Source organism: Elaeis guineensis, chromosome 9, assembly GCF_000442705.2.
Source record: "Elaeis guineensis isolate ETL-2024a chromosome 9, EG11, whole genome shotgun sequence".
NCBI lineage: Eukaryota > Viridiplantae > Streptophyta > Magnoliopsida > Arecales > Arecaceae > Elaeis > Elaeis guineensis.
The window spans coordinates 10,600,583-10,614,644 of NC_026001.2; the positions used below are offsets into that span (position 1 = coordinate 10,600,583).

A 14,062-nucleotide genomic window follows, 5' to 3' on the forward strand; every position below is an offset into this window, starting at 1 on the left:
GGTGGAGTTTCTTCAATGGATCGTGTTGCTGCTGAAATCTGACTTTTGTTCGAATCGATCACAATAGATCATAAACAATTGACAGGATTTTTTGTATTTTACGTACAGAATGACTTAAATAACTAGTTTAAGCAATAATGTGTCTAAGAAGAATATGCGAACATCTTTAGGATCTAATAAACTCCATTGTTTGGCCACATTTTGTACCAATGAGTCAGATAAATGATCATCCACTAGCATCTACAGAATCATGTTGATCTCATAGAGTTGGGTCATAGTGTGTTGTTGTGTATTCTGATGTAGAGGTTTAATTCAACCATAAGTTTGTATTTTTTGATATTGATGCTTTCTTTTTTGAAGAGATGCAGAAATACATCAGGCAATCAACCACTACAACCGTTGGTGTTGGTTGGTTTTAATTTAAATCAAATTAAAATGTCTTTTATTATTTTGAAAATATCTGACATCTAAATAGCTATCTATCTAGAAAACAAGCAAAATTCTAAAGAAAATATTGGACATTTCCATGGATCAAAGAGGTTCTGAACCAATCACTGAATTTATGTTCGTATAAGATTTTAGTTTTATTTAGATTTTATGTTTATTATTTATATTTTGAGAGATGCAATAAGAATGCAACAGGATCTCTTGAGGAGAGGGTGGACAACCAATAGAAATAAGTCCTATTGGTAATTAATGTTTTATTCTCTTTAATGGAAAAAAGATTTTGCATTTATTTCATGATCTCTTAACCGGAGACATGCCTATGAAGCAATAATATATCACATTCTTCCTCCTGGTTGTAACAAATCAGTTAGGCTGTTGCAATGCTTTTTCTTTGGTCCCAAGGGGGTGCATCAAAAATACAACATCTAAAGGAGAAAACTTATATGAGCCGACTCTTGAGGAGAGTCAAAATTTTGTGAATGTCCATACTTGTTTTTCGAGCAGATCATTGATCAAGCTTAACTTCTTAATTAGTTTTGTCTTTAGAATGGGGAATGAGTTTGGTATAGTTTACTCCCTATAAACTTGACCATGCTCCTTGGTAAGCTGAGCACAAACATTTGTGAACAGCCCAACTGTTTTTTAGCATGAAGTCTTCTGAATTCTCATTTAGCAGAATTAATCATCTGAGCAATTTCTTCTTCCCTTTTAGAACAAGAATGGATATAAACTTGGCAAATAATGATAACAAACTTGGGATCAAATCAAGTTATCTTTTATCAACGGGAAAGATTTCACAATCACAGCCACTTAGGCACTATCAATTGTTTTAAGCATTCTTTTTAAAAAAAAAAAAAAAAAGTTTGTCAACAATCATCTCAGCATTCCCCCACATAACCTACGGAACCAATTATTCACCATGCATCACTCCTGGACAAACATGGTGGTACATATAAAACTTTTCATTCATCTAAATGCTAGGAATTTAAACTTTCAAATAAAACGAGTAATGCTCATCATCCATGCACGAAAATTAGCGAGCACATGAAACCCCTTGCATCATAAGAGTTCAGTCATAGAAATGCAACAATATTACCCCCTCAATCCACTGGCCCTGTTCACATGAACATCAGACACCACCACATAATTGGAATCCATCGGACCATTAGAGAGTCCATTTTACTCACAGGTTTACCCTACATCGGCACGATTAAAATGATAAAATGCATAAATATTCATTACATCAATAAGTGAAGACAATAACAGCACACCACCTTGTTGGAACAGAGGCATACATACAGAGATGTTATATGGGCAATCAGATCCCTTCAGGGAGTTGTCCCATCCCTCTCCCTCCTAGAATTTGTAGAACTAGATATCCCTCACCTTGCGCTTGACTTCGTGCTTCTTCGGGCTTGAGGGAATGCTGCCGAACTTGTGAACCAGAAACTTGAAACAAGGAACAAAGGCAGTGTAGAGCATGCCAAGGATAAATGGTGCAGCAATGATCCAGCCCAACAACTGTGATAAGAGGATTCGTGGTGATTTAGGACTAAATTAGTGAAATGGATATCTCACTGATCAGAAGAATTATGTTTCTCAAATTACTATGGTGATATCTGTTTACCGCATGGAGTACACTGAGTAGTACTTCTCGTGAGGCTTGGCCTGTCACTACCTTTTTCAGTGCATCAGATGTTAATGGAAAATGAGGACCACCAGAGATGACTTCACCAAGGCGCAAGAAGGGTATCACCAGGCTAAAAAGCAATCAGAACTCGTGGCATTCAATTCAATAACTTACATGTAGTCAGGCTAGAAAACAATCAGAATTCATCACAGTCCATTCAATAATTTATATGCAGTCAGCGAAAAAATAGGCTAGCAGTACTAACACTGAGAGCTAATCATCATAAATTAAGCATGCAAGAAATGAATTTTATATGACATGCAAATGATATAAAATAATGGAAGGGTCTCATGAAAAGGTTACACTGGGAGTATTTGAAAATGTCTGTTTCAAAACACCAACTTAGGTTGTAGGTAACCTATATTGGTTAATCAGTACAATATACCTTTCACTAGTTGCCATCTTATAAGCTGATTTATGTAAAAATTTCAAATCAGTATAAAATATCATAATATGTCGAGTAATGCCCTTGTCAGCGAATCTAGCTCATAATATTAGTACATTAATCAGGAATCAGCCAATCAGTTAGAAGATCCTGAGTTCCTGATGATCAGTAATTACATCGAGATGATCTGGATGGTAAGTTTTCCAGATCATAAACAGTGGCAGCCAGAATGTTTAAATGCATAAACTAAATATCATGAAATTTTGTAATTTACCTAGATAAGAATTCTGCATTTTCTATGTGCAGAAGAAACTTTGCCAATTTTTCATTTGCCACCATAAGACCCATCACAGCTGAATTAATCCGAATGTCAGCTTATACCGACGGTGCATACGCAGACAAGGATGTTAAGGTTATATGGTAAAACTGGCAAGGACAGTAAATAAAGAATAAAAAGGAAGCTTAGGTGCTATCACAAATTGAATAGAATTTGTCAGGCAAAAGAGATGAAAAACTGTAACTGATGAACAGTATGGCCCCAGATACAAATGAATGGTCAAGCTGATCTACACGGTAATTATACGATCAAGGGACAAACTTGTTGGCTATATGTAGTAATTAACCATGTAATATATTAGACATGTCATGCAAAAAATGCATCTTCTCAATATGACAGCAGGCCAGGCAAACAAAAGGAAACACAATGCATTGTGTATGCCATTACATGCCAACTGTGGCACTGTCAAAGAGTAGAAAGAACTTCAATAGAAAAACAAAAGCTAATCAAAAACCATGAAGTAAGAAATGATATTGGAATCAGCTAAATTTGCAATTTCGATGCTGCGGGTAGAAACAGAACTGATGATTCAGAAAATTATACATTTGGTCCTGGGTCAAAGCCAAGATTACCTCAACTCAATTGGAGTAGCTACAAAGTTAGCAAGCATTACACTTGGAGCATGGCAACGATCTCCAAACAATGCAATAGCCATTCCACAGAGAAAGAATGTCGTTCCTGTTAACAAAAGAAGAAATGAACACCTTCACAAATCAACCTTTCAAATTATGATAGTATCATGTAGATATATGCATACATGTATATGTCGAAGAAATGTTCTATTCCCATATGTTTACATAATTCATTGCATGAACAAAGGAGAAGAAAACAATGTTATTGACAATTACATCATCACAGAATCAAGCGATAAAACAGCAGAATAAGCATCTAGTCCTCCACTTTAAATTCCCCCAGCATTTCTGGCAGATAGGATTTCAGATTACACAACGCTAGTATCACAAGAAACATATTCACTTGCAGATCAAATTTGGACACATTCAATGAATAAACTATGAAGAATTTACATGGAGTTCAAAAACATGAAACAGTGAGAACGAGAAGCCATGTACTGTCCTTTGGTCACTACGCAATGTTCACAAATAACATCTGCGGGATAATAGATATACCTGGCTTCAGATGCATAATCAGAGGAACTAAATAGGAACATAGGTACAGTTACTCAGTGCTAATGATTTCTACTTGGAACTGGAGCAACCCTTCATGATTGTATTCTCTTATCCGAGTCAAGAAGACTTATATTTACTGTTACAGTATAGAAGAAGCAAAATCTGTGGCTAGAATTGACTTATTTAAACAATCATATGCCTACTTTTGCACTAAGGATTTGCCACTTAATGTGGTATGCTAAGAATTACAGACTCAAGCAAATGGAGAGCTAGACAATCTGTAGTAGCCACTACATTTATATCAGCGACAAAACAGCCAACTAATACTGGCAAAAGAAGCATCCTGAGAAACATGTATGCTTCTTAGGAACTATTCTGTTTAACTTATACGCAGCTGGGAACATCTCTTTCCTTCCCACATGTACACAGAATATACTCACCATAAGCAAAATACCCTTATTGACATAATGAATATATCATCTTGAAAGAATAAGACTTGGTTCCCAATTTTGGTTCTTCGAGGGTCCAATTGCTCGCTCAAATTCTGTATTGAGACTGGATCATGACAATTGACTCTATAATTTATTTTAGACTCTTCATATAATTAATTGAAAGGTACATGTTTCAGATGACCCATAAGAGCTACAAGAACAATGATTTGCATGGCTATGCTGCAGGTCCACAAATGCTTGATAGAACTGGATCCCTTTCTCCATGATCCAGGAAAGACAGATTCAGCAACATCATATTGCAATTTAGTGAGATTCTAACAAGATCAAATTAAAATTGACCTGGGAGGCAACTCCTTTTTCTCTGGCATGAACATGTAGTATGTCAATGGATATCTGACAACAACTTTCAACTCCATAATAACTCCTACTTCGATGTCCTGAAACTATCTTCCAATATGTATCAAAAAACACATCATAAACAAAATCCCTCAACATTAGAACATCTTCTATCAGTTTGCACAATACAAAAATCTTGCTATTGCAAGATAATCATACATTGTATAGTTGAATATCCAACATATAACTTCAAATCTTGGCACCTCTATAACTTCAAATCTTTGTACAAGGAAGAGTAAGAGATGGTAATTGGGGATCACATTGGTGAGCTATAGGTGTTTGAAGTTATGATGTATACTCCTGCTTTGTCAAAATGGTTTAGCTGAAAATGCTCTTTACAGATGTGAAAATGCTTGCCCAGCTATGGTCATCACTGACTGTGATAAAAAGATATCTTTCATGATATTCAATTCAGTTATCGTCGATGCGATTGATTTAGTTAGTCTATCAACAGAAGTTAAGGAGGCATCAACCTTCCATAAGTCACTTCAGCAGTGTCACATAACATGAATTCCCAGATTATTATGCAGATAAAACTTTCCAATGCATGTCTAGCCATACCAAGAACAATTTCATTATTCTCAACTTGAACAGCCATGAAAACAAGAAAGCTTCATACAATGTAATCATTTGTTTGCAACTACAAAGATAAAAATACACTTGCAAACTTCTTACCACATATGGGAAAGACTCCCAATGTCAGACCAAGAGCAGTGGAAAATGCCAATTGCTTTGGTTCTGCACCCCTATAGAAGAACACGAACAAAAATTCTCAACAAAGTTCACACTAATATGATGAAATTAAGATCAACATCTGAATGACCATCACAAAGAATTCAATTCAGTAAGGTTGGAAGCAAAAAATGGAAAGGAAGAAAGAAAATCTAATTTCTTAAACCGACAGTTCACTTTGTATAAATCGCCATCGGAACCTTTTGGAGTAGTAAATATTCATCATGGTACCTTCAAAGGGTGTAATTTCACCACAGTAAAATGCATTAAACGAAAAGTGACATCTAAAAAGCAAATATAAAATCAAAGCACCAATAACAACAATCTTAAACAAAACTAAGCTTCCGATCAAAAATTAAATTTTGCAATTCTAAATAGCTCTCCAGAAGCTTGGTTGGCCTAAGATATATTATTGACACTTTAATTCAAACATGAGGAATAAAATAAAAGGCAAAAACATAACATTTAGAAAAGGGAATAGATCCAATCACTCAATGCATTAAAAAAAAAAAAAAAAAAGTCATAAAGTGAAAGCAGGCAGACCCAAACAAATACCTTCTGACTATTTGCATCAGAGGATCGACAACCTTATCGTTGAACCAGGAAACCAGGCCAAACCTCCAAATCGGCATCTCGACAGAATCCCCTTTTTCAGTAAAATCTCCTCCTCCTTTTTCTCTTTAATTCTTCTCCTAAGATCTAAAAGCCACAAGCTTTTTTCCTGCCGGGCTTCAAGGAGAGCAAAGGGTACCTCTTTTCTCTTCCACTGAACTCTTCCAGACCAGAATAACCAAACGCAAGAAGAAAAGGAACCACCTTTAACGACAGCAGGGAGAAAACTTCGAGATTGGACTAGGGCGAGGGATTGCTATTGGGTTACGGAGGAAGAATACAAACCCTTCAATCCAAAGAAATCCTTCGTTTTGGCTTACTCCATCAAACGCCTCTTCTGAGAAAGCATCTAATGTGAGAAAGATTCCACCTTTAGGGTCTCAGATGGTGGTAGTTGGAGATTGAGGCAGGGTTTCGTGCAATCTCCCCCTCTAGCCTCATGCTATAGAGGTAGCCCCAGATGGAGGAGCAAAGCCAATAGAAAAAGAGGTAGCAAAAGCTTGTGTCCATATTTTCCGCAGTATATTTGTCTGATATACTTTTAAACAAATTGTCGGATATACTCACTGATATACTAACTTGTAATCTTATGGCTGTCGTTTATTAATGGCGTGCGGAGCTTGCAGTAGATTGCTTGAGAGATATTGGTTGCGGGAAGGGTAGGCAGTTGACCACATGGAGAGTAGGGGTAGGAGTGGTCAATGAGTCCACGTCATGGAGGGGGAAAAACGAGTTATGCATTCCTCCATGTTAACCGGATTAGTGTTGGACATGTGATGAAGGATGGCATGGATAGAAGTGATCATAGAAGAGGATGCATACCTTATAGTAACTTCCTTCTTATTTATTTTTAAACAACTTATATATGGTAGATACATGGTTTTATTTTCATGGCCATAGTCAACCACTTTGAGTTCCTATCATGCATCTCAGACAGGGTATATCCTCCTCCCCCCAATGCCCTTCTTCTCTTTGTATTCTATGTATACTATTAGTATATCTTAACTTACTACTTAAGAATATCCAACTATTTAAATCTAGATAATTATAATATTAAGGGAATCTCCATACTCTCTCTCTCCCTCAATATATATATATATATATATATATAATATTAGTTTTTTATTCTGCACATTGCACATGGGTTGTAAAATCACATCATTGATTATGTGATAAAAAAATAACTTATTAAGAAATATTTTGGATGAATAGTAAGAGTATATCCATTCATATTTCGAAGATCAATAACAGCAGACTTTAATCACTTAATTAAATAGACATAAATAGATTTCAATACCATCCATTAATGACATAATGCTTGCATTTAATACTGAAAGAATAGTTAGATAGGAAAATTCTGATACGAAAATTAGTTTTTATCTATATGGCATTCATGGATGAAAATTTGCTGTTGACGTGGACAGCTTACTTGACCACTCCATTTTTTCTAACTTTCTACTTTCATATATATATATATATATATATATATATATATATATATATATATATTAGATTAAATACCCTCTTCCAGTTTAGTAACTTACTAATTGATTGATGAAATTATGGGAATAGATTCAAACCATGTTATGTACAATTTGTTAGATTTTATAACGAGGTGTTCACAATGATTTGCATGCACTACGCCCCATTGGGCCTTGTTAACAGTGAGTCACCCACCAATCCATTTGTAGCCTGAGGGAAAAGATGGTCGCCGGATAACTGCTCTACATATTATATATTGCACAAAAATAACATGTTCGAAAGTTCTATGCTCTTCCTATACTTAAAAACGTGCATGCCTTTTAAAACTCATGAAAGATAGGAGAAGGTGCATTCTGTCAAAATCTATAGCAACTCATGGTGAACCGAAAAGGAAGCCGCATCCACCATGCATGGTGCCTTTTGGTGAAACAACCACAGTTATCATTTGGACCATAAGGGCAACCATTATGATCTCTATCATCTTATACTTATTGTAGTTGGTCTTGAGCACCACTTTCTGCAGCTTTCAAACTTCTCTTCATTCAGTTGATGCTGCAACATGCTCACAAATATTTGATCCCTATCTTCTAATAGACCAGCAACCTCAAGAGTGATTTAGGTCCAACCATCCATTAGAAAAACTACAAGAGATGGCAGAAAGAAAATAATTCACCAGTACAAGATAAAAGTACAACCTTTTCCTATTAAGATTAGGTTGGTTATGTGTTACATTGACAAACTCAAATAACAGACCCCACAGAAGTTTGAAAATGATACCACCTCGTTTTCCCTCAATCTAACCCATGTGATAATGTTAGTAAAACAAAAAAAAAAAAAAAAAAATAGTTTATGTGAGCAAGGAGAATTAAAGAACATGGATACTCATAGATCAAAGAAAAACAAGAGGGAAAAGAAACTCCTGTATGTCCAGATAGTCATATTTTAGGATCAATGAAAGCCCATCAAACGAATACTTAGAAATCTACCTTAATATCATTAAGGTAATTCAACTAGAGACAAGGTCTTTCCTTTAGTTCTATTGCTTCCTCAAAATCTGAATGGTCAACCAAAACAAAACTATGTCTTTCTATGAGCTGGTGCAAGTCTATCAGCAAATATTTTGGTCTTTTTTTTTTTTTTTTGGCGACTTGTGCCTTGACAAGCCTTGTCATCCATGCCATCGGTCATCTCTGTGATTATGGAATCTGCTTGTGCTTAGGAATCTCCATTTCCACCAAAGAAGACTGAGATGTCGTTAAGGTATTTTCTAGTCTGGGATAAACTCCACCTTGCCAACAGAAGACTGACCAAGGACCATCATGATGACTGAAGCAGTGACTTGGGAGAAAGGTTGTGATGAAACACTGTCCTTTTCACCTTCTAAATTCAGTATATTCCTTATTGGCTTGCTCTGTAGATGTTAACATGTTTTGTTGTTGTCTAAATCTCCTCCCACACATTTTGAAATTAGGAAAGCATAGCTGAAACAAAATATAAAGAGATGCACCACAAATACAATGATGAAAAACTCAGACAATATGGATGATATCACTTTCCTTTAATGTGTAACATAGTAATTCAGAAGAAAAAAAAAAAATCTAATACCTTCCGATGATTTCAAAGAGACAAATTCTCCAGAGTGAGCCTAGCTCATTAACCACATTTCAGAAACCTATGCCTAAGGCAAAAATGGTGTGATTTTTGTAAATTTAATTAATAAGTTAAGAAGAATGAAGCTGATATCCAAGAATCAGAGAACGTTTATCTGTTACTGCTTGAACAACTACAACGAAAGCATGGAGGACAGCACCATATATATCAAAATAAATGGATAAGAAAACCTTCCAACTAGTTTCATTAATCTTTTTTCTACAGTTTATTCCTTGTACATCACTATCTAGATAAAGAAACATGAAAGGATAAGACTGAAAGAGACTACTATATCTAGTTGATAGCATGGATCTTGCAGTAGATCCTCACAAAATCTTAAAAGAAGGCTCATCCAATACGAAAAGAAGTCGTCGGCAATAAAGGTGGAAGAAAAATATCTAAAGTTGTATATAATATTATGGATTATGATGGAATGCAAATTCACGAGGATGTGTTCTTTTTGGCAAGAATTCTGTGACCCCCCTATGCAACATGTTATGTGGGTGGCGGGGCATAGCCTCCATGTGGAGAATGATCCTACCCATAACTTGTAGCCCCAGTTGTAGGGCTGTCATGCTACATAATCCATTACCTTTATTGCGTTGGATGGAGAAGCAATCTATAGACTCCTAAGAAATTCCATTATAGTGTAATTAACTTGTCCAAGTTCTTCTCTATTCAATTGTACAATTATTCTTTATGAACAAGAAGAATAAGAGAATTTACACAAAGAATCATAAGACTGATTCTAATCTCTCAAAATCCATCTCCTCAAGGTCCAGGTGGCTTGGGAGAAGTTACTGGAAACAAAGGCAGCAATTCCGGTTCAGCATTTCCCGGTCTGGACCGAGGCGAGGGGTGCAAATAGAACCGCCGCTCCTTGATCGCCCTCTCCTCCGCCTCCCGGTTCAACTCATCCGGCCCGGTTCCCTCCTCGCCGACATGAAGATCAGCGAAACTCGACGACGGAGAGATCAATGGGCTCAAAGGGAAGCCGGGCGTCGACGAGGAAGGGGATACGACGGCCGGTCCGGCTTGGAGGCAGAGATCGGCCAGTTGGGGGTACGAACCGGGTTTGGTGATGGTGAGCTTGGACCGGATTCCCTGGCGGCGCTCGTGGAGTTTAAAGGTGGGCCGCTTGACGCCGGGGAGGCCCTTGGGGAGTTGGGCCGGTCCGGAGTTGGGGTCGGTGGGCGGGACCGGCGTGAGGGGGCGGTTCGGTTCGTCATGCGGACCGGTCAGGCGCTGGACCAGCTCTTTGAAGGTGGTGGCGTCGGTCTGGACAAAGGTGGTGGAAGGGACCGGGGCTTGTGGGCCCAACCCTGGTGCTTTCTCCATCTATGTTTGTTGCGTGAAGCAATGATTCTGGAGCGTCTGTTTCAAGCAACCAAACAGACCAACAAAAAAAAAAAAAAAAGAAGTGAGAGAGAGAGAGAGAAGGGGGATGGATGGAAAATTGGCGACAATGGAAAGGGCTTACTAGGCTCATGGAATCTAGGTATGTGACTATCTTACGCATCTTATGGTCTAATAGGAGGCCCTAATTTTTGGCATGTAGTATATTATAATGGATGTGACTTCAAAGTTCAGAGTATATAATATTATGGTTTTTCTCATATGTCCAATGCCTAACAAACTAGTGCCACGTTAATAGGGTCATAGATATGAGTCATGTATTTTAATCTATTCGATATTGATTTTGAATTGATCATGTTTGATGTTCATGTGTATATGATTTAAACAAGATGTTTTTATGATGTGTTAGGTCATTTTTTGTATCATTTTTTATCCAATCGAGTTATCTAGTATCATATCTATCTCTGATTGCAGTGTAGGTGAGGTTGCTTTAATGCAAAGACCTTCAATCACTCGAAGACAGAAACATAAAGCAAAGAATTGTTTCCATGAAGGATCTATAACTTGTAAATAGTTCATTCATATTTTAATCTCAACTTGATTATGAGCTATTGGGAAGAAAGCATCTTTATTTGAGACAAAGATTCTTAAACACGCGATAGAGTATATGAAATATCATTTAATAAAGATACATCTTATATAATTGATCCCTTCTAAGCGAGTAGTTTTACAAGTTAAAAGAAGAGCAAAGAAAAAAAAGTTACATAAAGCATAAAAACTTCACCTGTAGGAGCTTGCTACAAACTAAATACCTCCACTTTCTCAAGTCACCTTCGTTGAGAGATAATATATACATAGCAGAGCTTCTAATTGCATTCCCTCCTGTATTACACAAAAAAAAAAAGTATGAAATATCCTTAAAATTATTCATATAATCTTTTTTTTAAAACCATTAAGAAGATTAAAAAGATGCTCCCTATTTCGCCAATAAAGTCTCATGATGGTTACAAAAATCAATAATAAGGTAAAATCACTATATACATAAATTATATCTACATGTTTGTTGAGGAAAAAAAAAAAAAAAAAACCGACATGCTTGAAATTGGGACTCTGTATACGAACATAGTTTTGCATTCAAGAATGATCAGAGAGATCTCAGAGCTGATGAAAAAAAATAGTTTGAGGTGGAGCCTTTTAAAGAGGTGAAAGAAGGGGAATGAGGAGATTTCCATCCTCTTTCTCCAGGACTTCATAGAAACATGGGCTCTCCGTGTCTGACACCGAATTAATCATTATATGTCGCAATCGAAACCGCATGGAAGTTTTGGATATGGGAAATAGGCAAAATGATACAACTTGAGAGAAGGACGCAAGCCAAACTCCTTCCAATATACAAAACTAAAAGTCACATCATTCGGTTAAAGCAATGTGAATTCCAAAAAATTTCAACAGAAGGCTCCTGTGGTGGAAAGTTTTGGTGAACATATTTGACAAGCTTTGTCATCCAATTCAACGAGGTTTCCTTCAATAAAAAGAAAAAGGAAATGTATCAAAAAGAGAGAGAGAGAGAGAGAGAGAAAAGGACTCAAATGAAGGAGGCTAGCAGCTTCATTAGAGCTAAGGATGCTAATTGGCTTCTGTAGCAGGAAGATCCACTGATCAAACAAAATAACGAGAGGCGATTTTGATTTTTTTTTTAAAAATAATTAAAACAGTAGCAAGCCATAAAGAAAGAAACCAAATCCATTGACATAAGAAAAATTGGACAGTAGATTAACCCACATCCATATGTCAGTATCAGATAACTAGAACATATTTAGCAAAGCAAAACTTGGAATTAAGATGTTCATTTGTCTAATTGTGTAGCTCTATCAAGCATTGTCTGTCAACCAAAATGAAATAATTAAAATGGCATTCAAAGTCCTCACAATCCTATAACAAAGGTTTAACTTTCGATTTAATTTTTTTTAATATTTTCTGAGAACAATAACTTTGTCAGCTTTAATACTAATCAATTGGAAATCCTCCATTAATTTACAGTTCATATACTCCATTGTATGGTATCAAAAGCATCTGCTCCTTCCAAGCCTTCGAAATCAAATTCTTCAAAAAGCATGCAGCTATATTTATCGCATTACTCTCAATTCCTTGGAGACCTTAAATTCCAGAGTCCAGTATTTATGCATAATTTATTGATGCCTAAGCTCATCAAATAAATCTCTGAATCAAAATTCTCAGATATTTCTACTTATGCAATAAAATCATTCAACTATCAGAAAGAAAGAAGAAAAATTCAGAAACCTCTTTAGCTGTCTCACCGATGTTTCTTTCATCCATGGAAGCAGAAAAAGAAAAAGATGGAATAGAAACAGCCGAGAACTCACCTCACTTGCTTCCGTTTCCCAAGATCATCTTTAAGATAAGTGATCAAAAAAAAAAAAAAAAAAAGAAAAAGAGAAGGGAATAGACAACAATTGAGACATTAATAACTCACCAACAGGCTCTCCACATCCTCAGTCCGCCACCTTCTTGGGCTTTTGGTGGGATTATGGAAAGGAAAAAGATGAGGTTATAGAAAAGAAGAGGTTTTATGAGGAAACCGACAACAAAATTAACAGACTGCTGCTATACGCGTGAAAGATCTTGGCATAGGAGAGAGAAAGAAGGAAGATAAACAAGAATAACGTTGGAGGTTTCTTTACGTTTTAAGTGTCGGTTTAGATATTTTTAGCTAAACGGACCAGGTCAGCAAGACAGAGACTTTTAATCCTTGAAGGAATGAGTAAAGGATGGGGATAGGAGCCAGGAGGTCATCAAGGAGGTCAAAAATGAGTCAAGAGGAGCATTAGAAAAAGGAAAAATCCAGGGAGGAAGCAAGAGGATGGCAATTTGAAGTGCTGAGGGAGACCAGTTGGAACAAGAGAAGGGAGCCTCAGACAGCAGAATCGATGCATGCCATATCATGAGTTGGTTGTAAAAAGATCAGGTTGGGAAAAAGAGAAGGAAAAAAAAAAAAAAAAAGGGGATAAGTGTGAATTTACATGTGTAGCCTTCTTTAATATAGAAAAATAAACAGTGTAGTTACATCAAAGCCATGAAGTGATGCCTATTTGGATTTGACTATAAACTATTTCGGGTCACAAGGACACCGAAAATATCAGCGTTTCTTAATAGGAATACTTAAACGGGAGATTTACCTCCCCATCAAAATCCTCACCTCTACATCAAAATCCTCTGTTGTTAGCTTGCCAATGCAATCAACTTTTTTTTTTTCTTTTTTTTTATTTTTTTAAAAATGATTGGCATTCCAACTATTTGATTGGAGAAGCTTCATTTTTATTTCGATTTCAATATATATATATATATATATATATATATATATATATTTAAAACTCT

The 14,062-nt window shown here is 36.3% G+C and overlaps 2 protein-coding genes across 5 annotated transcripts; both read right to left on the bottom strand.

Annotated features, from left to right (window-relative positions):
- Window positions 1-1,480: 1,480 nt before the first annotated feature.
- On the bottom strand, window positions 1,481-6,689 carry LOC105051687 (uncharacterized). Of its 2 annotated transcripts, XM_073243243.1 has the most exons (6): window positions 6,464-6,689; window positions 6,122-6,332; window positions 5,510-5,580; window positions 3,432-3,537; window positions 2,075-2,207; window positions 1,481-1,968 (listed from the first exon to the last, which is right to left on the bottom strand). In XM_073243243.1, the coding sequence occupies exons 2-6, from the start codon at window positions 6,196-6,198 to the stop codon at window positions 1,819-1,821; spliced, it is 537 nt and encodes a 178-aa protein (XP_073099344.1). In that variant the 5' UTR covers window positions 6,199-6,332; window positions 6,464-6,689; the 3' UTR covers window positions 1,481-1,818. The 2 variants fall into 2 exon arrangements, with proteins under 2 accessions (XP_073099344.1, XP_010930541.1); XM_010932239.4 differs by having other exon boundaries at window positions 6,122-6,689.
- A 3,245-nt stretch (window positions 6,690-9,934) lies between these two features.
- Window positions 9,935-13,588, bottom strand: LOC105051686 (VQ motif-containing protein 31). Of its 3 annotated transcripts, none has more exons than XM_010932235.4 (3): window positions 13,161-13,588; window positions 11,451-11,548; window positions 9,935-10,684 (listed from the first exon to the last, which is right to left on the bottom strand). In XM_010932235.4, the coding sequence occupies exon 3, from the start codon at window positions 10,646-10,648 to the stop codon at window positions 10,082-10,084; it is 567 nt and encodes a 188-aa protein (XP_010930537.1). In that variant the 5' UTR covers window positions 10,649-10,684; window positions 11,451-11,548; window positions 13,161-13,588; the 3' UTR covers window positions 9,935-10,081. The 3 variants fall into 3 exon arrangements, with proteins under 3 accessions (XP_010930537.1, XP_010930538.1, XP_010930539.1); XM_010932236.4 differs by lacking the exon at window positions 13,161-13,588 and adding an exon at window positions 11,789-12,971; XM_010932237.4 differs by lacking the exon at window positions 13,161-13,588 and adding an exon at window positions 11,759-12,971.
- Between the last annotated feature and the right edge of the window lie 474 nt (window positions 13,589-14,062).

Bases quoted from the DNA above. Each gene is read 5' to 3' on its own strand.
- LOC105051687 (XM_073243243.1), bottom strand. From the start codon at position 6,198: ATGCCGATTTGGAGGTTTGGCCTGGTTTCCTGGTTCAACGATAAGGTT. The intron at 2,208-3,431 runs GTAATCTTGGCT...ATTGCTTTTTAG, and splicing joins GCTACTCCAATTGAGTTGAG to CCTGGTGATACCCTTCTTGC. The intron at 1,969-2,074 runs GTAAACAGATAT...CTCTTATCACAG, and splicing joins TACTCAGTGTACTCCATGCG to TTGTTGGGCTGGATCATTGC.
- LOC105051686 (XM_010932235.4), bottom strand. From the start codon at position 10,648: ATGGAGAAAGCACCAGGGTTGGGCCCACAAGCCCCGGTCCCTTCCACC.